The sequence below is a fragment of the Molothrus aeneus genome, chromosome 15, assembly GCF_037042795.1.
Source record: "Molothrus aeneus isolate 106 chromosome 15, BPBGC_Maene_1.0, whole genome shotgun sequence".
Taxonomy (NCBI): Eukaryota; Metazoa; Chordata; class Aves; order Passeriformes; family Icteridae; genus Molothrus; species Molothrus aeneus.
Window position 1 is genome coordinate 10,345,961 of NC_089660.1, and position 25,569 is coordinate 10,371,529.

At 42.0% G+C, this 25,569-nt stretch overlaps 1 protein-coding gene across 4 annotated transcripts in view; it reads left to right on the plus strand.

The window, feature by feature from the left end:
• FSTL4 (follistatin like 4) overlaps positions 1-25,569 on the plus strand; it is a 208,606-nt gene that overhangs the window by 11,049 nt on the left and 171,988 nt on the right. For all 4 annotated transcript variants that reach the window (XM_066560094.1, XM_066560097.1, XM_066560095.1 and 1 more), the window contains exon 3: positions 3,954-3,987. In XM_066560094.1, the coding sequence (XP_066416191.1) occupies positions 3,954-3,987 (34 nt within the window). The remainder of the gene's footprint in view (positions 1-3,953; positions 3,988-25,569) is intronic.

The following is a 25,569-nucleotide window of genomic DNA, read 5'->3' on the forward strand; positions in this document are numbered from 1 at the left end:
GCTGCTCTGGTGTGCCAGGGCCTCACCTCCCTGACAGGGAGGAATTCATTCCTAATATCTGATCTAAATCTGTCTTCTTTGCATGACCCCTCCCTGGAGATAAGGAGGAGAAGGTTCTAAAGGGAGGAAAAAAATCCATGGCATGGTAATCTATTAATAGGAACAGCCACTTCTTTATTAATTTGCTAAATGAGTTAGGACTGTATATTTAGAAATTGTACAGCAGTTAGGCTGATCCTGAGAGCAGGTCCCTGGAGACCTGGAGTGTGCAGAGGTAACACCTGATTTATTGTGAGACTCAGCATGAGCCCAGCTGCAAGGACTGGGTTTGATTTATCTGCTTGCACTGCCCTGCTTCCCACAAAGGGTCTGGTAAGGCCAGCCATGCAGGGAACCTATGGTCCTGGAGTGTTAGCTGTTCTTCTGCATCTCTTCTTCTGCTGCATTAATTGTTTTATTCTTTTTGCTGCTGGCTGTGGGGTTTTTTGATTTTTTTTTTTGTAAATTTTGGAGTTATTTTTTCCCAAGTCTCCTATATAAAATTTTGGTTATAAAAAGGGGTGCATTTTTACTAAATCTAAATCAGTATTAAAGGACAAGAGACTGAAACCATTGCAAGGTTATCTGATGGAATATTGTGCTTGAGGCAGTAGGTATCTCTTTGGTATTTGCTTTGGTGATCCATGCTCAGCATCATTCCCTACTGGGATCAGAGGCCAGGAACAAACAGGGATGGGAAATGCACAGCCCTGGGAAAATCTCTTAATACTGAATTCATCCTGGGAAGTGTTCAAGGCCAGGTTGAACAGACCTAGTGGAAGATGTCCCTGCCTGTGGCAGGGGGTTTGGAACAAGATGAGCCTTTATTGTTCCTCCCAACCCAAACCATTCTGTGCTTCTACCCAAAACAACCCCAACGTGCTTTTGTTGCTTGCATCCATTGCTAACAACCACAGGAAAACCTGTTTGTGGCACACTGGCTGCCAAGCACTGTTTTATGTTGTGTATTCCCTCTGTGGTGTTGTGTTTTAACTCTGCACAATGAAGTTCCCAATGCTCTGTCTTTGTTATGAATGAAATTTGATTTCTCATTAGTGCTCTGCTCATCCATGGACCCATGACTCATCATTAATCAGGAGATATAAACTGGCTCTTATGCCTTGGCATCCTTTTGTAGGAGCAGAAAAGGTCTTTGTGCAAACCAGTTGTTAAATGGCATCAGGTTCACACAGGTGTTGGTACAACAAATTTTGGCAAATGGCATTGGTGCAACACACTGCAGCTACAGGGGAGTGAAGCAGTCTGACAGCAGCTGCCGAACTCGATTTGATTTTGATTCTCACCCTTCCTATTTCAGGTAGAAATATTTATCATACTTGATGACTCTGGGGTGCTTGGTCTTTTGGAGATGCAGTTTTTCTGTAGCTACATGTCTGGTGAAAGGCAATCCTGAAGCAAACATACTGCATTGATTTCCACCTAGTGATTAGGTACTTCAGATACAGAACAGAAGGACCTTTCATTCTGTGTTCAATTGACTAGCATTAAAAAGTAGGAAATAGGTGCTAAAAGTGAACCTTGACAAATAAAACTGTTATATTGCACTAATGAAATGCTATTTAAAGTGGTACATGAAGAAGCTTTTTAGAAGGAATGGAAAATCCAAAACAGTTTTTTCCCTTCAAAGCAGATGATTTATGCTTTGATAAAATTAGATTTTTAGTTAAAGGAATTTGCAGTCATTAAATGGTGCCCATGAAATAAGTCTCATTTATAACCATCTGCTTTATGGCTTCTGCAGGAAAGTATTCCTCAGGCAATGCATTCAAGAACTTTGGTGTCATTTTTATCAAAATAGTTTGGTTCTCTACGGGTAACACTATTAAAATCTTTGAAACCTCTATGTGATTTTTTTTTTAAGTTGAGATCAGTATCATCTTCAAGAGAATCCTACCTGGAGCTGCTGCCTTTTTGTACTGTACTTTGGGCCCTGCTGTGGCTGCCAGGCATTTTCCCCTTTTTTTTGTCTACCCTCCTGCAATCTTGAGCATTCTCAGTGTCACTGGAGGTTTCTCTGGGGAAGGGATGTTTTGGGGGACACACCAAGTGCTGCTGTTTTCCCAGGAACAAGAAGTGATGCCTTGCAGCCTGACCTCATGTTCTCCCACTGCAGTTCTAACAAGCTTTTCTTCTGAACCCTACATCCGTTTTTGTGGATAGTTTATATTCATCAGAGCTTACAATTATAAGGGGAGCAGAATAAAAGAAGGGAAACTTTGAAGACCATCCTTTGTCTTTCATGATGTCTGTGCAGGCGTGGAAATAACAAAAGGGCATTTTATAAAAGTGAGATGAGACTTGGATGTTTGTTTAATAGAGCCTTGATAGTCTATTTCCTTTTGATCAATATAATAGTTGTAATTAGTTTTAATATTTCTGAGCTTTGAACTGCAGAGAATTCAAACAGCTTGTTAGTGTGAGGGACTCTAGGGAACTTTAAAAGTATTCTTCTCTTTTGCATATATTGCATGTACACAGGCCTAATCATAGCAGCTGTAGCTGAGTTTTTTTTTATCCCATGCCCCACCTCTCAAACTAATATTTTGAAAAGCTCAGAAAGGTCCCTGGAGTATAACTGCCTGCACAGCTCAGAGTTCTGCTACATAAAGAGGATAAATGCTTTGAAGTCTGTATTAATCCTGAGTGCCATTTTATACATTGCTGAAGATCACTGAGGTGGTATCCTACAGGGAATAATGACAGTATTTTTATAAGCAAATACCCTTTTCTTTTATTATCCCCTCCAGCTGACTTGAGGGGTGCTAAGGAGACAATTTCTGGTATTCTGATCCTTCTCTGATGTGGTGGAAGCTTTGTTTTGGGGAAGGCAGCTTTGGTTGTGGGAAGGAAGGAGCAGCAGCATCTGCTGCCTGCACAGGGGATGACAAAGGGCAGTATGAATTGTCACCGTGCTTGGGCAGGACATGGGTGATGTGAGATGGCCCCTGGGCTGGAGGAGACCTCAGATGTGGCTCTGTCCTGCCCTGGGACCTTCCGGAAGGTTCTGGGAGGAGGCAGGAGGCAGAAAGAAGGATTTCTGTGTCAGTCCATGGGGACCTACAGCACAGCAGCCTGTGGTGCCCAGAGCATCTCTTCCCCAGGCTGAGCAGCCCCACCTCTCTCAGCCTGGCTCCACTGCAGAGCCACTCCAGATGGTCCCCACAATTCCACCAGTTCTAATACTGGCTGCAAGAAATAGCTCCACTGATGGAAATTTGGACGTATTTGTAATTAACCCATAAATAGTGTTACTGTGTGGAATTAAATATTTATTCCTCTGAAGTCTCACCATTAGTATAAGCAGATAGTGTTGCCTGGGAATGCAATACCTTTAGAAACACTGTTGTTTTAAAACAAGTGTCTATATTAGAGATGGTTGTGATGATTTGCAAAAAAAAATTATGGAAAAAAAAACGATATGCAAAAATATTATGTAGGTGTGCATGGATTGAAATGGGCAGTCAACTTTCAGCATGAGTAGTCCAGTGGCTTTGAAATTATTCAGATATTTGCAGAAGTGTCTGCTAAAAATATCTTTAATGGTTTCTCCTTCCTCAGCACCAAATCTTTGGTGTAGTAATAATAACCCTCCTAACTGCTCTCTTTTAACATAAATAGAGGGAAAAAAATCAATTTTCAAGACAGATGTTGTGCTTTGCAATGTAATTTATCACACAGTGATGAGTCATTTTAGGTGTTATATTTATCCATTAAATATCTGTGGACAAACTGAAATGTGTGCTTGTAATTCCTCCTCAGTTATTGTATTGAGCTTTATAGATGCTTCCCTGGGTCAGTAATTGATGTTTTTAGGGGGGGTTGTTCATCCTGCCTTTGAACAATTCTTGCATTTAATAAAAAAACACCACAAAAAATTCTCTTTTTCCTTATAGGACTCCAGAAGGTTTGAAGTTACAAGAAGAAAAGGTAGGAAAACTGGTTTTCTTTCAGTGTGTGTGTTGGTGTTGAGTATCTTGCAGTAACTTTTTAAAATAAGCATGAGTTCACACACTTGAAAGGTTGTGCTGCTGTGGGTTTTCCAACAGTCTGTGCCTGGTGCTTGTCTGACAGTTCCTAAGTGTTGCAAATTGTAGCATTATTTTTTTCCAATGAAAACCTGCCATTTTAGCACAGAACTTCATGATGGTGTTTGGTGTGCATGTCAAGGTTTGGGTGCTGGCAGGGCATCTAAATGGCTTTAAGCTGAAGGAAGATAATTTAGATTAGATATTAGGAAGGAATTCTTCCCTGTGAGGGTGGTGAGGGCCTGGCACAGGCTGCCCAGAGAAGCTGTGGCTGCCCCATCCCTGGAAGTGTTCAAGACCAGGCTGGATTGGGCTGTGGTTCTGATTTTTTAAGATTTTCTAAGCCTTGTGATGTTTACATTCTTGTAACAGACTTTCTCACACACTTTCTGTAAATAGCTCATTGTTTTGCTCTTTCTGTAAATAGCTCATTCTTTTATGGAAGAAGAGAAATTTCATAGACTGTTAGTTTGTCCAGTGTCATTGGAGAGGTGGCACTTTCACCCTCCAATCCACTGTCACTTTTAGAAAACTATAAATGTTGAAGTCAGATAATAAACTTCCCTTTTCTTCACCTTGAAAGCAGCAGTGTGTGCGTTTGTTGTTTCGTGTCCTGTAGTGACATCGAGCTTGGAGCACCCTGGGACAGTGGAAGGCATGGCAGCAGGTTGAAACTGGATGATTTTAAAGGTCTTTTCCAACCCCAAACATTCTGTGCTAAACTCAAAACCTGGAGAATTTCAGGGAGAAAAAGGTGCAGATGAGGCTCTCCATGCTCTGCCCAGCACAGCTGCACCCAAAGGTGCTCTGAGCTCAGCTCCCTGGGCTCTCTGCTGCCTCAGAAACAATTGTCCTCTGCCAGGAGAGGCTCTTTGATGGCTCCTGGCAGCTGGGGGAGAATTGGCCATCAAAGAGCTCATTGTGGTTATCATTAATTTTGATTCTGTTCAGCAGATGTTTTCTGGATCAGGCAGTTGCTTTCCTCATCTGTCTTGGTAGAATGTGAAGCAGGTGGCACTCTGCTGTTCAATGGATTAATGCATTCCCTGTTCCCTTCCAGAGCTTCTTGAATTGTTTCAGGCATCCCATATGTTGGGAAGAAGTTGTAACTACCAAGGTTTTACTGCATAAGCAAAGAAGGTCAGGTCCAAGGGTAAATTGTCATTTAGGCAAATAATTTTTTTTGTTGTTTTTATGGTGTTTTTCTTCTGTGAGGCTGAGGCAGCAGAGAGGCTTGAATTAATTAAAAATTCAGCTATTGCTAAAGGTGAAATCTGTTTGGTTTAGGTGTCCAGTGAATGTGTCTGTTTGATCAAACTTCTGCCACTCTTCATGAAGAAACCCAGCTCTGTTGTACTTCCCTCAGTCTGAAACTGAGGAGGGTTCTTGGGTGGGTTAGGGCTGCTTTGGGATGCAGAAAACCTCTTGGTGTTGTGGGTGTGGACACTTCACAGTCATGCCCTGGCTGTAGTTTTGGTGCAGTTCATTATAGGCACAGAGACTGGGTCCAGTCTTGTGGATGTACCTCCAGTCCTTTTTCAGATATGAGTTCTGCTTCCAAAACTTTCTTCACAGTAAAAGTAACCAACACATATGAGAGCTTAAAGATAGCAATTCTTGAAATCAGGATTGAGTTTACAGATTGTGTACTTGGAGAATGTTACTGCAGAGCAATAACTGAATTTGGAGATCAGTGCCTCAAGACACAGAATTTCCAGGCTAAGTGAGGCTGATTTCTCACTGCTTTCAGAGGATGGATAAGACTTAACTTTTATTTTGAGTGGCAGAACTATAATTTTTTTCAGAAGTGAATTCAATGTAATGGACTTCTGTTAGAAGCTTCTTAGATCCATGGCTGGAGTGAAGGGGATGGAAACTGGGGAGTTAAGATGTATAGATAAATTTGGCTTATGCCCAGCAAGGCAATATGTGGATTATGAAGTCTGTCTGAAGAACTGCAAACTCCTCAAAAGTCAAGAAAATGCTAACATGGTAAATACCTCTTGATAACAAAAGCCTGTGGATTTGCAGAGCTACCTGGGGATTTTCAGCAATGTTTAAGTATCTTCCTCTCTGGAGTTATTCCTCAATAGTGCCTGTAAAATAATTCAACTAAAGGCTCCTTCAGAAACCTGTTCAGTATTAAAATGTGCACAGAGCAGATATCATTTGATGTCAGGAAGAAAATAACAGGAGGGTCAGAATGTTTATTATGCACACAAAAGGATTTCTTCTAAGTCTTGCGATTGGTATGAGGTGATTTTGATGAGGCCTTTTTCCCCCTAAAAATGGTAATTTTTGCAGATAATGTTTTTTACCTGAGGAAATGAGATGATTGGAAGAGATTGGGAGTTGGGGGTTTATCCTTGTTCTATTCCCTTGGTAGAAATTTTGGCTTTCTCTTAAAAAGCTGAAAAACTAAAAAATATCTCATAGAAACACCCACAAATGTGAGAGCTCAGCAGACTTACTCTGTATCTGCTTTTATTATCCCAGGCTTATGGATGATCCAAGATGATTAAAAAAAGAGCTTTTGGTGAAAGGAGGGGCAATCCTGGTTTAGACTTTTCAGAATTTTTCTTTATTTTGGGACAAAGTGTTTGAATCCTTTGATTTAAAGCAGACACTTTTCTTTCAAAGGGAGCAAAGCCTTGATTGTTGTTGAGCATGAAAACACTTTTTTCTTTTTTAGTTGTGGATGAGTGTAGTTAAACTGGGAGGGTTTGGTTTCTAAAGTGTCAGGATTACATAGGCTGGAGAAATTTTGAACCTGCTCCAAAGCCCATTACAGTCAATGAATGGTTTTCCTTTGACTTCCATGGCATGGGATCAGCAGTAATTACATGATCTTTTAATTGCTGTGGTATGGAGGAGAGATGCTTCCCTGACTGCAGCTGGCAGCCACCTCTCAGTGATATTTGGAGACTGATTTTCTTCTCAACTGGAATGGAAATGGCTGCAGAACTCTTTTGTTCCTGGGATGCCTAACTTGTGTGCAAATATTACCCTTTTTGACTAAAAATAATTTTTTAATTAAAAAAATCCTCAATCTGAGATTTGTTTAGAAGATGCAGGAATATTTTTCTACATTCACATGAAATTTGTCTCTGAGTTGGTCACACATTTGACCCACTGTGGTGGGTCATATTTTATTATATTATCATCCATATTATGCCCATGCACTGGTAACCAGAATATGGGGTAGAGTGCCAGGTTTGGTGTTGTGCTTTGAAAACAAAAAAACTCCCAGCCAGCCAAAAAAACCAGCTAAATACAAGCTCAAGAAATCTCAGCATTGATAAACAAGCACAGGATTTGAATACCATCCCTCTATATTTTTCTGTTGAACTAAAATCACAGAACAAATTTGGACAGGCAGCTCTTTTTTTCACTAACTGAATCTTTTTTCTCATTTTTGTATTGATTTTTTCATATTTTTTCCTGCCCTTAGTGCAGAGGAAAGGGGAATGGAGCCAAAAGGAGAATAACCTGCACACTCCTTGTTGCTGTCCAGGGCAGTGTAATACTGCAGGAGAGCAGATGGGGAAGGGCAAAACAGGAATAGGGAGCTGGGAAAAGCAGCAGTTTGTGCAGGTCATGTGGACACAGCAGGCATTTAGTGGAAAGGATGAAGAGAGTAGTGAAAAGGATGAGGTGTCAGAATGGTTGGGACGAACCTCAAAGCCCATCCCATTCCAGCCTGGCCTTGAACACTCCCAGGGATGGGACAGTCACTGCATTGCTGGAAAGCAAGCGCCAGCATCTCACCACCCTCACAGAGGAGGATTTCTTCCTAAAATCTACATAGTCTGAGGGGAAGTCCCTGTGCAGGAAACTGGGAGACTAAAGGGAGTGTGTTAGATTGGAAGAAAGAGGACCAAGCTTGTAGAGAGCACCTGCAGACGTTAGGCTGGACAGTGGCAGGGTTTAATATTAAAGATTGGTGACTTTTCCCTGGGTAATGAGTGTACATGAATGCATAATACTTACCTGTTGCTGTAATTACACCCATATAACTTATCTATGTAAAAGCCACATACATTTGTGTCTATCAAATTCTCCGTGTCTGGCAGAACAGAGCCTCCAGTGGTTTCCCCAATTATTTTAATGGCAAGGACACAGGAACTAATTCTGCAACTTCTGGAGCTAACAAATGTTCCCATTTCAGTTGGCACTGTGGGGCTGAAGGATGCTGAGTATTAGAACAAATTGTCTGCTGAGTAGAACTGTGCCCAAGCATATGTATAGTCACATTAAGCATAAAGAGCCAGGTCTTCAGTAGATAGAAATAAGCAAAGCTCTGCTGAATTAATGGACCACCTTTGCTTTTTACTAGCTGAGAACCTAACCCAAGCACTTAAAACTTTTAATTTGTTTTTATGTTGTTCACAATCATCCGTTCAACAAATTAGTGTCAAAAGATGCTTTTGAAACCATTCAGCCAAGAAATGTTGAAGTAAATTGCTTCTGCTTTGACCATATAATCTTATTAAATGAGATGCAACTCTAGATTTATTCAGACAGATGACATCACACTGCCATAAATAAATTAAATATCTGCTTTGAATTAAAACTTCTTTGAATTGACACGTCTCAAGTTTTCCCAAGCTCTGTGTTGTGGATGTCCTGTTTGTATATATTTATTGCAGATACACAATCCCCATTGTCACACTGTGATCCCTAATCACAATGTGGAGCAATAGAATGTAGTACACCCTGAGCTTTCTCAAGTTGCTACAGCTTTATTGAAAAATCTCTGCATCAATTAGCAGTGGTAGAGGATCTAGCCAACAGCTTAAGAAATATTTCATTATTCTCCACTTGACATCAATTATTATGTCCCACACAAAAAACTGACTCATGGTTATAAAACAGTAATGCCCTTCAGAAATTCTATTTATTTTGTCCTTTCTTTTCGCCCACTTCAAATGTTTGCCTCTCCATGGAAGATGACAGGCGCTCCAAAATTGGCAGGAATGATAAGTTGCTCTCCTGAAATCCTTCAGGAGCACAAAGTGGTCAGCTGTAATTACTTCTGTAGTAAATCACCTATTAATTTCCCATTATTTTGTTTTTTTTCTGTTACTGGAATAAAAAAAAAAATCTGCGTTTTTTTTCCTTATGACTTAGACAAAACCCACCAAAAATCAGTAGCTGTGCCTATGTTGCTCTTTAGAAGAAACTGTGCCACCAGGATCTTGGTTGTCTGGCTATCCTAGTTACATCCAGATGATATAATATGAAAGTAAATATTTGTATGTGTATGCTCTGTACACAGCTGGGTGTTCAGAAACACACTGGCTGAATTTCAGGACGTTCTTCCAAAGTCTGAAGGACAGCTTTTACATTAAAAAATCCCTGTTTTGTTGAATCACAAATTGGAATATTTTCCGTGTTTGTTATGCTAGTTTTAACAATTAATCAGTCTTTAATTCAAACAAAGTTTTTTGTCTCAGCCTATCTCAGCTGCTTTATTTTTTCATAGAAAGCCTTATTATCTCTGGCTTTGCCATTCACTGACAACATATGCTTTGAAATCTGTTACTCAGGGAATGATGTTTGGGTCAAGATATTAATCTGATGTTTAGTGCCTGTGTTTCCAAGGTTATGAAACCACAGTTTCTCAGATTTTTTTTGTACTTCATCGCATTGAACAGCCTAGCCCTAGTTGGGAAGGGGCAAAGTTGTTTTTGCTCCCACACACCTATCAGCAGTGGTGTTTAATTTTAACTTGGCATATTTTGTGCTCTTAGATGGCAGGAATTAAAAGAGGGAGTAAAACCCTGCGGAGGGGGAAGAACCTCAAATAATCAACACATTAGCCATTGCTGGGCACAGTAGTAAATTAAACAGGAACGTGAATGCTCCTGGGCAGTGTTACTGTTGCTGTTTGTATTGCACATGTGTCTGGGACAAGGAGCAGAGAATTGCAGCTTAGCCAGGGAGTTTCTGAGCAGCTCCTGAACCAAACAGGGCTGGTCCTGGTGGTCACATTAGGCTGACAAATGACTATTCACAGAGGTGGAATACTTCTGAAAATGTGAATGCAGCCGTGGCTTAGCCCAGCCTTGCCATAGGCATAGCAAACCCCTTGCATGCCCATCTCTCTGACTGGTGGAAACAGAGTGGTTTTGCAGAGTTAAGGTTTCTGTAAAATGGATCCATCAGTTTGTGTAGTTGAGTACTCTGGGGCAGCAGGAGGAATGAATTCTCTTCATGGCAGAATGGGCAGGACTGTTTAGCAAGTAAATAAAATAGTGTGGCTTTGCTAGAGCAGCAGATTGATGGACCTGAAGGGGCTGGAGTGAAAACTTCTTGAGTGGCAGGAAATCAGAAAACTGTTTCCCAGCAGCAGCTGGATCAAGCAGATTGTGGACAAACTTAGGAAGTGGACAACTTCAGTTCCCAGTGTGGGAAGAGGGAGAAGACGGAGATGAGCCAGAAATCTATGAGACCTTGTGAGGATTTACAGGGAGATACAAAATAACATATATATGTATTCCATACTGCTGTACATCATAAATAAGCATCCCCAGTGCAGAATGCTGAAGCAGGATGTGCCTGAAGGCATCTTTCTTTTTCCATCTGAAATCAGAACAAACTCTGCTGATTTGGCAGCTGAAAAAGCTGCGTGTGGTGTTGGCTTCAGTCAACCTTTGACTTCACAAACTTCTCTACTTTTTCCATCTAAACTGGGAACTCTTTTGAAGGTGCTGCTTTGTCCTACAAAACTTGTTTTGGCTGCATGTTCAGCCTCTCCAAAGCACTTTTCTCCAGCTGCCCCAGAGCTGTAAAGCAGGATTAGTTTGCACTGGTCTTCTAAGATAGCCTGTCTTTAAGAATAAGAGAACCTAATATTTTTAGGCAAATGGGCTTTTCTTGACTTAAGTATCATTAGCAGCAGCCAGGTTGAAATACAGTGAGGTTTGAAGTCATGTTGGATTTGATTTTTTTGGTTGTTCTCAGTGGTGCATTGTTCTTTCTATGAAATTCTACTTTTGTCTCCAGCCACATAACTCTGGTGAAATGCTGTTGTTACAGAGAGCATTGCATGATGTGGAAGCCCCTCTCATATGGAGCAGACATGTGATGCTTGTACATGATATTGAAAGGTGCAAATGCACTGTAGACCCAGAGTTTTCAGACTAGCTATAACATAAACTCATTTGTAAGGGTTGAATAAAAAACTGACAGCAGATGTTTCTGCTAATGGCAATATAATATGCAAACACTATCAAACAAATCAGTTTATCCAGCATGTCTTAGATATTAGGAGAATGAGTAAACTCACACTTTCAAACAAAAGATCCAAAGTCCAGGATCACTTCTGGGTCCAGTCAGATTTTTGAGTCATGATTTTTGAACATGCTACTAGTCTACTTAATATGTGTAAGAGCGTGGTGCATTTTCAATTTCAGACTTAATAGGTTTCAACATGCCATTTCTTCTTGAACTGAGCTTTAACTGTGAGGCAGAGCAATTAGGGTAATATTAATGGAGCTCCAACTCACTGCTCAAATATGAGCTAAAAATAAGAGAGGAATAACCCTCTTTGTGCTCCCTTAGTTCAGGTACTTACTCCCAGGTGGTCATGGCCTCAGCCTGTGCAAGATGGAGGTGCTGAGACTGTCACTGGGTTAGCCCAGCTAGGAGGGATGGTTTAAGGCAGGGGAGCTCTGGAGGGGACATGGACAGTGGCTGAGGCCAGCACCAATCCTTGCAGTGCATAACGGTGGGACTGTTGTAGTCTTGCACCATATCCTGCTCTAGCCAAACCCAGCAGAATGATAGAATCCCAGGATGGTTTTGGTTGGAAGGGATTTGAAAGGTTATCTCATTACAGCCCCCTGGCATGGGCAGGGACACCTTCCACTATCCCAGGATACTTCAAGACATGTTCAAGCTTGCCTTGGACACTTCCAGGGATGGGACAGCCACATCTTCTCTGGGCAACCTGTGCCAGGACCTCACTGCCCTCTCAGGGAAGAATTTTTTCCTAATAGGATGTGAAGAATGAATCATTCAGGTGTTTGGGGCCATAGCCTTGTCCCTGGCTGCTGTTAGAGCATGTACTCTGCTTAAGTGAGTGATTTCCAGGGGGGCCCTCCTTTGTGTGTAAATGGTCCTTTTGGACTTTGCATTTCTAAGCAAGATTTCATTTCAGTAATTAGCATGTGTCAGTATATTTTTAATAAGAACTTAGGAGCCTGTGAAATGGTCCAGTTCATGGTGCTTGGGAAAGAAAAATCTGCTTTGTATAAGGTAATGTAATTACTTTTCTAAAGGAGTTTTTATTATGCATCTAACTGCACATTTACTGTTCCTGATAGACCCAAATAAAACCAGAACAGAATGAATAAGCCATTGGGTAAATAAAAGAGGTAAAGCATTTATAAATATGTATTTAGTCAACAGAGCTGATTGGCCACTGTGCAACTGCTCCAAGGTCTCAGTAATCCAAGTTTAATAGCCTTCCATAAATATTTCCTTGTTTGTCATGAGACAGGAGTGATTTATCCATGCCATGCTGCTTGCTTGTGTTTGATGAGAATTTTTGAAGAATATTAGGCAGGTTTGTTGTTTTGCATATAGCATAATGGGCAATATGTGTTTATGAAGTAGCATGAGAGTGATCCTTGTGTTTTTGTCCCCATCTCCTCCTCATCATTATCCTTGCCTCTCCCTCATAGGTGCTATGTCTTTTTGTCATTCTTTTTACTCTCTCAATTTTAGTCAGGTTAGGATGTGCCTTCTTTCTGCTGAATTTCTAAGTTCTGTCTGATAAAGGGTCTGCAATGATCTGACAGTCATCAGGGCTGAATATCAGCCCAGATGCTTTTTCTAATTGAGTGGAAAACTATTTGACTCATTTCAGGTATCACGAAACTCATGCAGTAACATGTTTAACCAGGATGAAACTAACATATGTGCAAAGTGATTCTGGACCTATAGACTTCAAAGCTGGTTCCTTCCAAAGGCATAAGTTGGATTTTGGCTTTAAAATTTGTTCAGCACAGGGGACCATGTCTGGTCATTATTGTGTCTGTTTCTGGGGTTTGTGTGCACAATAGTTGTTGCAAAGGCTGAAATCTATCTTGCACAGCCAGGAGATAATAGCATCAAATTATGCTCTAGCTTGGAAAATAAAAAACATACAAGAAAAAAGTGTTGTGTTTTCTATCTGCAGATTTGGAAATTTTTCAAAATGTCACTTCTTACAAGATTTCTATTTACTTTCTCATTGCAACTGCAAAGTAGGTGACAGTGGCATGCAGTGCTCCTGCCTCTAGTTGTTTTGTTTTTCCCATTGAAATTCTATGATGTGAATTGCCTAAAACAGGATCTTTTTTCTTTACCTTTTATATCTGAATGCTTTAAGGAATCATTTTTCTCCCAGTTACTGAAGTTAGGTTTTTTATTAGCCTGTTTTTATTTCTTCTTTACCCATAATTGTTTTTCAAAAATTATTAGTTTTCCCTAGATTATATAATAGCCGTATTTAGGTTTGAACTCCTATTGCCTGTTCAATACAGAAGTTCATCAGCTGCTTTTAACAGAATCAACATTGTGGCAGCCCTTATTCCCTGGGAAATAGAATCAGTGAAGCCAGAAATTGGAAGCAGCCCTGTGCAGCTTCTCTGCTGTTATCAACGTGTCCAACTCTGTTGGCACCAGTGTAAGTGAGGGCTGATCCATTGCCAGAGACACTTTCATGGGAAAACACCAGTTTGGGAAAAGAGAGGGTGGCTGTGCTTGGGGAAGGTATCCCAGCCTGGGAGGTGCCTGTGTGTGCACTCCCAGATGCTGATGGCATTTCCAGGTGTGCAAGAGTTGGGATCCAGGCTACATCTGAGCACTGTGCAGTGATGAAATAACTGTGTGACCCACAAAAGTTCTGATAAATGAGGAAGTTCATTCTCCTAACTCTGTCATAATACTTTAGGCAGTGACCCTCAGCAGCAGACAGGATGAGACCCTGAGAGGGTCTGTCAGAGAGGGGCTCATGGTCTCACTGCTCAGGGCAGCTGGATTAGTGTGTCTGTTCCTGATGCTGCTTTTGGAATGAGCAGCTGGAGTCATAGGAAAGTTGGACAGAAGTACAGGTTCTTACATGCTTGTAAAACCAAGCTGGATTTTGCCATCATGATGATGAACTGGCCAGCCAGGGCTGCAGTGTGTGTGTGCTGGACGGAGGACTGTAACAACTTCTAGTGGGCTGGAGGTCTCAAAACCAGTAAGGAGCAACTCTTTACTCTAAGGCAGAGCACATGGATTAAGTCAAAGCCCTTACCAGTATGTTAAATTATCCAGAAAGCCCTGACTTCTCAGTACTACAAGGTGTCCCAATTAGATCTAAGACTTCACAATAAGGTAGCAGTAAAGGAGCAGAGACAACTCTTGTCCTTTTGGATATATAATAAATGCTTCCTGCATGGAGAGGTTTGCATTTGGATGACACTTTTAAGTATATTCCGAACAGTTTAGCTGGATTAGAGAGAGTGCTAAATGATTGTTTTTGGTGAGTCACAGAGTTTGTATTATCACTGGATCATCCTAACATGTCCTGGGAAGTGTGGAGGTGCTGGTGAAGTAATTGGGTTTTGAGTGAACTTGAAAATGGTTTCTTGATTGACTGTGAGACAATGCTGAGAATAATGACTCTTTCACCCTTTTAATGTTCACCCAATATAAATAACACCACCAGAACAAGTCCTGCCTGATCTGTGTGTTGGGCATTGCAATTCCCTTCTCAAAGGAAGCATGTTCATCAGGCCTTGTTCATCACATCTGGGCTGTGTTCCCTCTGATTCGATGATCCCATCATCATTCACACTTCTTTAACTGAGCACCCCCTAGTATTCTAAAACAGAAATAATAATTGCAGCCCTCTGTCTTTCCTTTCACCCCTCTGCCTTTCCAGCAGACAGAAGCTCTAATGTGATTATTTCTCAGGATGCTGTTTGCTCACTGGAGGGTGAGAGGCTGTTCTTGTCGGGAGAATGGCGCTGCTGGCCTCGCTGAACACCTCTGCACAGCACATGGAGCTCTCTCTCTTTGGGGAACAACCTGTGGGACTATTTTCAGTTTCAAATGTAACAGCAATTAGTATTTGGAATTACATAACTGAAACATATTTTATTGTACTCATTTAACAACAGGAATGATGATGAAAATAATTTAAAGTATCCAGCTTATTTTCCTTTGCATACAGGAGCTAATTTTGACTCGGCCCTCTACCAGTGGAGTTTCCATTCCACTTTCCTGATTTCGCAGCAATAATTTTCAGACATTCCTTGAACCAAACCTGTTGTTCGTTCTTTCAGTGCATTCCCAGGGGGCGGGAGGATTTCTGTCAGAACAGCAGAGCAGTTCCTTTCAGGAGGGTGAGTGGGAGCGGGAGGGGGCAGCGCTGGGCGCGCGCGTGCCCCCGTTGCTGATGTGCTGATCAGCACACGGCTGCTGTGAGCAGGGCTCTCCAGGGACAGCCAGCTCCAGCGGGAGAGCCATTAATATCCAGCAGCTCTGGCAGTGGGAGCTAAGCATAGTGCACTTATTTAATTTAGACGTTAAATCTCTTTCTTAGCACAAACAAACACTCCTTTGCTGGCTTAAAATTCTCCTCGGCTGCTGTGCGGATGGAGCTTTTGTCTGCAAGCCTGCACTTTTGGCAAGGGCTTGGAGGGGGATGTGGTCACAGAAATATGGAATTGTTAAGGCTGGAAAAAGCCTCTAGGATCATCTAATCCAGGCATTAACCCAGCACTGCCGTGTTCCTGGGAGCTCTCCCAAGCTCTGTGCTGACCCATGCTGGCTGGTCACTTCTGGGGTGAGAGGTCTGCATGTCTTTGGTGGCTCCAAGGGCTTTAGGTCATTAAGGAGTTAAAGGTGGTTGGTCAGAACTGCTCTGTTGGGTTTGCAGTTGAAATAAACAGGCAGAAAGTCAACCCCAAACGAGATGCTTTTAGCTTACTTCCAAAATCCCATCTCCAGAGTGTCAACAGGCACCCTCTAGCATTACTTGTAGGTGAAGTGTATTTGAGCAAGAATAAGATCAGATGAGCTAATAATTATTGAAACTGGATTTGTGCTGGCTTAAATACAATGAACTTTTTAGGTATTTTGGGTTATTTTTCTTCTGGTAAGAAAGGTGAGTTCAGATTTTGCCTCTTTGTAAAGAGATATGAGGCTAAGTAAGCATTGTCTAGATCTTCAGTGAAACAAACTCCTCACTACTTGATGCTACAGGTGCCTCAGTAAAAATAAATATTATTTCCCACAAATACCACCTATGTTAGCATTTCTCTTTAATTACTGGGAAAATTGCTGGTACTACCCCTGTTTCCTACAGGCAATGCCATGTGACAAAAAGAAGGTCTGAGGTTTCCAGGAACATATGCATGAGCTACAGGCAAAGTTTTCTAAAGCCAAAAGGGTTGGGTTTTGTTTCACAAGATTCATTCAGTCCTTGAGAGAGCACACAAGCTTTCTTCTTTAAGGTCAGATAAAAATCTGTTTTCTGTGCTGCTAATTTATCAGGCACTAGAATATGAAGGTCATGGTTTGTAGGGAGAAGAAGTAACTTTTACTAGGCCAGCTGAGAAATGTGGGAAGCTGTTGAGCACAGTAACTGTTCATCAGGTCTAGAATGTTAATGGCAACTGTCAGATAGTGAGTTCACTCCCTTTATACTTAAACAGAATTTGCTGGTTTTAAGGTTAGTGTAAACACAGTCTTTTTACTTGTTATTGAATCTAAGGATGTGTGTTTGCCAGCTATTAAGATAAAAATGGCTTTCAGGTCTCCCATTCTTACCTCCTTTTGGTTTTTTTGGGGGGGTTTTTGTCTTTCCTTTTGAAGGAAAAAAATAGAGATAAGTTTGGAGAGTGCATCCTGTGATGCCAGCTGACTGTAGGACTTATCCAAGAGTGTGATTGGCAGCAAAAGCTTTGGAGGTACACTGTAATGGGGAGGATGACAGTGGAGTCTGAGATGGGCATATTACCTTTTTCCTTTATTTATTTTCTAGCTTACAATTTAGATTTGGTATATTGGAATTTTCTTGGTGGTGGTGGCATGGATGTGGCCACCCTGCTGTGAGTGTCCCCTGCAGTCCTGCTATGAGTTCATTCTGTCCTCTTGAGAGTAGGGCCAAGGTTTCCATCTGTGTAGGGATAATGTGTGCCATAACGAGTGCTGCTGTCTTCATGCTGTCATATGAAATGGTTTAGATTGGATATTAGGCAAAATTTCTTCACTGAAAGGGCTGTCAAGCCCTGGCACAGGCTGCCCAGGGCAGTCGTGGAGCCCACATTCTCAAGGAGAGATTTAAAAGGTGTGATGTGGCACTTGGGGACGTGGCTTGTGGTGGGTTTGGCAGTGCTGGGTTGGACTCAGTGATCTCAGAGATGTTTTCCTAAACATTTCTCTGTTTCTGTGCTTCGTGTGTGGATGACACCATGGGGGCTCCAGCTGAATGCCCAGTGTGTGGCACAATCTCTGCATTAGCTGTCTGGGATGTTATTTTGCCCAGAGCTAGACCTTATTTGGGAGCTAGGTTGTTAGAAATTAAAATTCGTGGAGCAGATCCTTAGAGCAGATGACGTTTGCCAGGGTGTGATGCTGCACTCCCAGATCCCAGCTCTCTGCCTGCGGGTGCAGCCGGGCTGCAGCTGGCACCAAGGGCTGAGGGGTTTAGCTGCAATTCTCTACTTGCTTCTTGCACTGAGACCTTGGTCAGGATTTCATAGGAATTAAGTCTGATAGAAGAAGTTAAAAAATAATGATCACTTCTTCAGCGATACATTTTTCCCCTTAAGATTTCCTTCTTCTGCATCCTCTGATAGGAAAAAACACAAGAAAACAGGGTTCACTGGAGTGCAAACATCACCAAAGCTGGTGTGATTTCAGAGATGAAATCAGCTGAAAACTAATTATCATAATATTTAACTTTCTAATACTATCACAATTGTCAATATCCTCTAAACTGATAGTCATGATGTGCCTTTTTCCTTACAGTGTTAGTGAATCCTTTAGGTCCCCTGCCTGACAGTGGCAGTCTGTCATTGTTGCTGATCCAACTCTATTGACTCTGAGCTCTAAATAATTAAAATTGTGTGCTTATATTGGGGAAAAAAAGGCAAGAAACTTTCAGTAGCAGAATATCTTGCAACACTGGAGTGTAGCTTTTAGCATTTCCTTCTTAATTGCTGTCTTTAATTTGCAAGAAAGATGTGACCCTCTGAGTGAGATGGGCTGGTATTAGTGAGATATGGAGTCCCACAGTTATTTGTGTAATTACATAATTATTTGTCTGAGAAAGTGAGGTTTTTTTACATGGTGAGAAGAAAGCTCTCCTCTCCAGGTGGGACTAATGCAGAGCATGTTTTCAGTGTATCACCTGGAGGAGAAAAATGCACAGGAAGGAGCTTCTGCTGCTGTTTCTTGCTGTTGTTTGTATTTTGTTTTTAAGAATAGGAGCACAGCAAAGTGGCTGATCATTGAAGGCCATGAGCCAAGACCCCATCCCTGACATGTCATGTCTTACTAAAGCTTTTGAGGAAGCAAACCAAAACACTGTGAACTAAACTCTTGATGCCCGAGAGGCTGCATTCTCTATGCTGGTACTGCCAGTAGCAGAAGCAAAGAAGAAATTTTATGAGAGTGACTAAAAATAGTCTTATTGATTCCTGAAGCTTACTAAGTCTCAGTGATTTCTCTATGCAAACCTCATTCAGTTGCTATTTTCTGCCTTTGTCGTGATTTCAGTGAGGGAGGTGTTAAAGCAAAGGTAACATCAATTGACCTAAATACAAGCTGTGAGTGGAAAAGCAGGCCTAGCATTGGGAAAAGCAACAGGGAGATGCTGGTTCCTCTGGGATGCTGCTGCTCCAATGTTTTATCCTGTATCAGCCCTGCTTGTGCTGTGTGTGGATTTACTGGGTTTGTGTGCATTATTTCAGCAAGAAGTTGCTTTACTTGGACGTCAGGGTGTAACTGCTAAACCTGTTCGTTTGGTCTTAATGGGTTTGGACACCCTAGGATGTATCAAGTGACTTGGATGAAGTAATAATTTAACTCCTAGTCACACAATTCTGAAAATAACAGGAATTCTTTGTATATTTATATTGACTATATGTATGTTCTCAGATGGATTTCAGCATTTTATATTGAATGTTATTGGCTGTTGGGTTTTTACCCTAAAAGTCACTGTGTTATCTTAATCATAGCAAGTAACCTTTCTCATGTGTGAAATGGGGATAACACTGGGTAAACTTAGAACTGTTGCGTGGGGTGGTTGAAGTATTTTGGTCTCTTTAAAATAAAGCTCTGTGTGTGTGTGTGCCAGCAATGTACTTTGCTTTCTGCCCAGGTTCAGCTGATGACACTTTGTGAGTCAGTGGCAGAGCCAGGTACAGAAAGCTGCTAAAATTACTGATAGGTTGGGGGCCACTGTGATAGTGGGGTCAGAAGTTGCCTGGTATTGATGTGTGGGGTTTGAATGTACCTCAGCAGCATCCCTCGCTGGGTCTGCAGGACATCTCTCCCTTACTGGAGTTGCTGAGACAAGAGGGTGGATAGGCTGTCACACAGACTGATGGATGTGTAGAAGGACAAGTGTGTGGCAGGACCATAATTTACCCATCAGAAGCTTAGAGTGGGGACCTCTGTGCTTGGGGAGGGCATCACCTGCTCTGCTTCTCTGGCCCCTTATCCAGTAGGACTCCTTTCTGCAACATAGTTCAGACTAAAGTGTGCCTGATACTGTCAGATGTTAAATATCAAATTATGGGGGATAATCACGGGGACATGACATCTTTGGGAACTTCTTTGAAGTGTCTCTGGTTCCTGCTATGCTTGCTCTGCAATACTGCATCATGTGCAGGTAGGTAGGGAATGGATTCTTCAAGTCTCTTAAGAAAGAGCTGCAAAACTCTTCTCTGGAAGGAAACCTAATTGCTAAAGGAAAGTTGATGGACATGAAAACAGCAGCAAAATGAAAAGGCTGCCAAGGACTCTGCTTGCTGCAGGGAGGAAAACTGGAGGGAGGTGCAGGAAGGTGAGGGGGATCTCAATTTCTATCCTGTAACAATTAGAAAGGGTGAGAGGGAAGAGTGAGTGGAACAAAAGGGAAGCAAGTACTTGGGAATGCAAAAGCCCCAGCTCTAGTCTGCTTTACCAACCTAAAACCTGATTGACTTAGTTATTCATGGATGTGAGGCAGTGACTTAGAGGATGCTAGGAGATGGATTTGCTTTCTGCAAAAATTATTTGCCAGGCAGCTGCTGGTGCTTCTGGTGCTTTCCAGTGCTTTTCCTGTGTGCATATTTGGAGCCAGTGGTTTTCCTGTTGAAGAACTCAAAAGAATGAAGCTCGACATCCTAAAATTCACTCTAAAGGGAAACACAGGGCATTTTAGCATGGCATACCATGACAGATACTGGCATCCTTTCAATGCTGAAAGCTTGCTATTTGCTCTGGTCCACAGGGTATTTCTGGTCTCACTTCTGCATGGAAAACTGTCCTTCTGCCCCAGATTTCCCTGGAAGTCATGGCCTCCTTCCCATGACCCTGCAGCATCGCTGTGGGCCAGGCCTGCTTGCTGAGATGCCTTCACTGCCCTCAGCCCATGCTGCTCACTGTGTGTCTCTGCTGGCAGCAGTGGGAGTTGTGTGCTTGGCTGTGTTTGCAAATTTGGCCTTTAGCTGCTTGCTCTCCCATTTTGTTGACGGCTGGAGAGATCATACAGAACATACAGAGGGATGGGGCTGTGTGCAGTGAATAACAATGAAATGCCTGGTTTGTGTTGCTGCTTGAGCACTGTTTGAAAGAGAACCTTCGTGGTGTTTGTGTTCAGAGCTTCTCTTGAAGCAAGGGCAAGCTTAAAAGGAAAGAAGTGTCAGGATTTCACATCCTAGCCACCACCTCCCAGAGCAGCACCCCTCTGGCTGTCACACATCACTGTGCCCCTCCAGAAACCCTCCCTACCTTTAATAAGTAGCACTAAGGGTGCTGGAGGTGAATTATCTTTAGAGGAGAACTCTGCTGTCAGAGTGGGCATGACTGCTCTGTTTAGCTGTGCTGACTTATTTTGGATAGTTATTTCTGTGGTATGGACCAGCCCCCAATGACTCTGTAATACACAGCTCTGCAAAACAGCTCCTTAGAGGTGTCTCTGGGGAAGGCAGTGCTTTCCACTGAGGGATGAGATTGCAAGGACTGCACTTACCTCCCTTAAAAACAGATAAACATTTCAACAGCATGAGGTGACTAAGTGTTATCCTGGTATTTTGTAACTACTTTCTTTGAATAGAACAAGGCTTTGTTAATACTATAATACTGGAGCAATACTCTGCAGCTGACATTTGCAAAATCTCTCATTGTATTTCATTATTTGAACAGATCTTACTCAACCCTAAAGGTTTTGCTTTAGTAAAGGAAAAGCAGATGTGTACATGTGATTCAGAGTCATGGAAGAATATGGGTATGCACCCTTGGTTTTTCTTTCAAATAGGAGATTCAGACAGAAAAAAAAAGTCTTTATTTCATGGCCATCTGTGATCCTCCATTCAGTTAAACCAGGGGACCCCAGATCCTAGGAGTGCAGGGATCATGAGCCTATGCATGCATTTAGTGTAAATGCAGTAGTGCTTGAACCAGGAAGGCATGGCAGCAACCCACCAGCTCATCCCACTTTCAGTACTGACTGTCCTGGATTTTGCTTCTGGTTGTTTACCTGTAGGAGGTGAGAGAAGACTGCAGCCTTTACAGATTTGTCTGTGGTCATGGGGAACACAGAAAAGGGCACATGGTGGCATCAGCAGGAATAGATCATGAGCACAGCGCTTTATCTAGAGCTAGTGAAGATTTTACCACAAATAACTCATCCTGCTCTGTCCTTCTTATCTCTCCCTCAGCCTTGCAAAATGTATTTCAAATAGACAGTGTCGCCCTGCTTGAGCCAGTTATCTGCCTCTCAACAGCTACTTATTCTTCCAAAGTACTCTATTACTGCTTGGATTTGATTTTTATGTATATACAATCATTTTGCTATTGTGCTGCCTGTGTGTGGATGCAAAACTGCCTTAGCTCCCTGCACTCCATCTCACTGCAGTATTGATGTTGCTATACATGGTGGTAAAATTAATGAAATTATGTTCTCTATTTATGAACTAGTTTATTACTTTAATTATTTATTGCTACTGCAGCTAATTTGATTTAGGCAATATTTAGTTCTGTTTCAGTAACTTCATTTTAAAAACAAGCTGCTAGTTTGAATTCATTGGCATTAAGAACCTGTTATTGATTAGTTTGGCCTCATACTGTGTGATGAGGAGAGTGGCTGTGTGCCATGCTAAGCCTTCAGCCCAGAATGTTAACAGCAAGCTGCACTTATTTTTCTGGGAATATTTCTTTGGAAAGTGTATGAAGACTTGCAGGTGTGTAAGGAAAGTCAAAGCCCTTAAACAATTTCTGTGGCTCGAGCTTATCTTTATAAAAGAGAATGAAGTAAAGAATGCAGAACTGAATAACTGCAATACATCTCCCACTTTTGTACCTCCATCAGTGTTCAGACATGCCCTTTACTACAGCTTGTTGTTGGGAATTGGTAATATCACCTGTAGTGGTGACATGCAGTCTGCTCATCTGTGCATCTCTTCAGTTCTGCTCTCCAATTTCAAGAGCTTAATTCAAAACCTATTAAAATCAATCGTAAGGCTTCCTCTTTCACTTCATTTCATGCTGTAGCTTCAATGACTCCCTGGCTTTCCTCTGTGTTGCCACTTTCTGCTGCCTCTTCATGATTTAAAGATGAAGAGGTTAAATGGCTTCTCTTCTACCATCTCCAGTTACCTGGGATAAAGCTCAAAGGCTACACTTGAGAGCAGAAGACAAAGTCTTGTTTGTAAATTAGAGTTCAAGGTGGGTTTGCAGAGTGTTCCTGAGAGGTGATCCTGCTTTTCCATTTATCCCATAGGGACAGTCTCTCACATTTGGTGACCCATCCTGCCATGACCCTGCTAGGCTATGTCCAGAGGTGAGGAAATTATCTTGAAGACTTTAATGCCAGTTCTTTTGCTCTGCAGTAATTTCTCTGACCACAGTTGTTCTCTTTGGAAATGAAGAAAGCCAACATGATCCAAAGGTTGGGGGATCTTTTCAGGTGGTCAGCCACAGCACTGGGTTTGTTTACAGCCCATTTGAACATGTGCCAGCTCAGCTCTCTCCTGTGCCCAAGCCAAGGAGGTTGTGCCAGCCCGCTGCTGCCCAGCCAGGGGAGCTGGGGCTCTGCTCTGCTCCGTGGTTCTGACCTTGGGTCTGGGAAGCTGCAGTTTCAGGTCTTTGCCTCAAATGCCACACGTGCTTCCCAATGTGGGTCCTCATGGTTTTCTTCTCTTCTAGAGATGCACGTCGCCTTTTTCTGTTCTTTAGCTCTTCTATGGAAGAGGGAAGGGCTGAGGGAGGCTTTTCAGTAACCTTACTCTGATGAGTATCTGTCATGGTTTGACACTGATAACATATTTAGGACTTATCATCAAAACCACATTAAACACACAATCTTCACTTAGAACAACAAAAACAACTAAACTGAACAGAAGAAAAAAGTTCCCCACACCAGATCCAACAATAATCCCAGCACAAAACAAAAAAGACAAATTACACAGAAATACACTCTTGGACCCTTCGCTGCAATTATAGTACAAATTTCTTACTATAATTGTATTTAATATGAGTCAATGCTTGCTTTGCCCGTTGTTTCTCACAATTAATATCTTTATCTCAAAGTCCTCATGACAGCCTGCAATTCTCCACCAAAAAGAGAATTGTTGTGGTTTGACACTGGCCAAACTCCAGGCACCCATGAAAGCTGCTCGCTCGCCCTCCCCTGCCACAGCTGGGCAGAGGAGTGAAACAATTTACAAAGTGTTTATGAGTTTAGATAAGGACTGGGAGAAAACACTCTAAGGGCAAAACAGGCTCAACTCAAAGGTACAAAGTGAATTTATTACTATCAGAATCAGAGGATAATGAGAAGTAAAATAAGCCTTTAAAAACACTTTATGTGGATCTCTGCATCCCCTGTGGATCCCCATGGGCTGCAAAGGAATCTCAGCTCTGGCCCCTGGAGCACCTCCTGTCCCTCCTTCTCCACTGACCTTGGTGTCTCCACGTTGTTTCCCTGACATGTTTTCACCTCTCTTCTCTGACTAGAAGAAAAATGGTGCATGTCTCACTTAATTTTGACTTTCTTCTCAAATCTGTTAGCTCAGAGGTGCTACTAACCTCTCTCATTGCCCCAGCCCTGGCCAGCAGCATGTCCATCTTCAGAGCCATCAGGGACTGGCTCTGCTGGCGGAAGCTTCCAGCAGCTTCTCACAGAAGCCACCTCTATGGATCCCTGCCACCAAAAGCCAGTCTGTACAAAACCAGCATCCCCTTTACTTATTCTGTACAGCAGTGTGTTGTTTACAGCATATGCAGTGATATTAAACAGCTGCTACATCTCAAGGCAGAGGTGACTGCAGCAGTCCTGGAGTGCCAGTGTAAGCTCACATCAAATCCTGGTGGATGAAGGGCTCTGTAAAAAATGTAAGATCATTATCACTAATCTTGAAAGTGGACCAGTGCATTTAACATATATGATTATAAACTCTGAAACAAGATGATTTCATCTGGTGGAGCATCTGGGAATTGTTTTTTCATTATCACGTTTTAGAGAGTGAAAACTCTTCCCGCTCTCTTGGAGGATTTTGTGGGATTAGTTGCTGCTGTTTGCTGTGTGTATTCCTGCAAATGTTTGTATAATTATGTGCAGCTCTAGTTCACTCTGCGTCCTTCTTGGGGGGTTTTGCACAGCCTTCCCCAGTGATGTGCTGGAATGGTTCCCTTCAGATGGCAGGGAAAATAAGGAGAAGCTTTTCCCATGATCAGTTTGAAAAATGATCTGACAATATGTGCAGGAGTTTACTGATGTGGCAAAGTACTTTCTTGTGCAATGAGGTTGGGAATAACCATACTGACTCAGAAAAATCACCTGATAAAGTGATTTATATGAATGATATTTTCAGTATGAAATGTAATAGCAGCTATGCACTGACACTTTCACTCAAGGGTTGTGAATTCCCTTCTAAAGCCCTGACAGCAGGTCCCACTGTCCAGCCAGCAGCTCTGACCACACATTTGCAGAGGTCTCTGGTCCTGGTGATTGAAATTTTTACTGATGAAGAAATTGCTTTCTCAGTTGGATTTTAAGATAAGAATTACAGACAGTCAAAAGTCACTATGAGAATGTGTTTTTATCTGATAAGGACAGCTTATCCCAGTATGGATTTTCAAACTATAAGGCTATTTGCTATTGTCATAAAAACTGATCTTAGACTTTTCTATTAGAACAAAGCCCAGTAAAGGCAAAACCAAAGCATTTAAATTTAAATTGAGTAAAGACTTCATTTCATCAGTTTAGCTGCCTGGTTGTTGCTCCTCA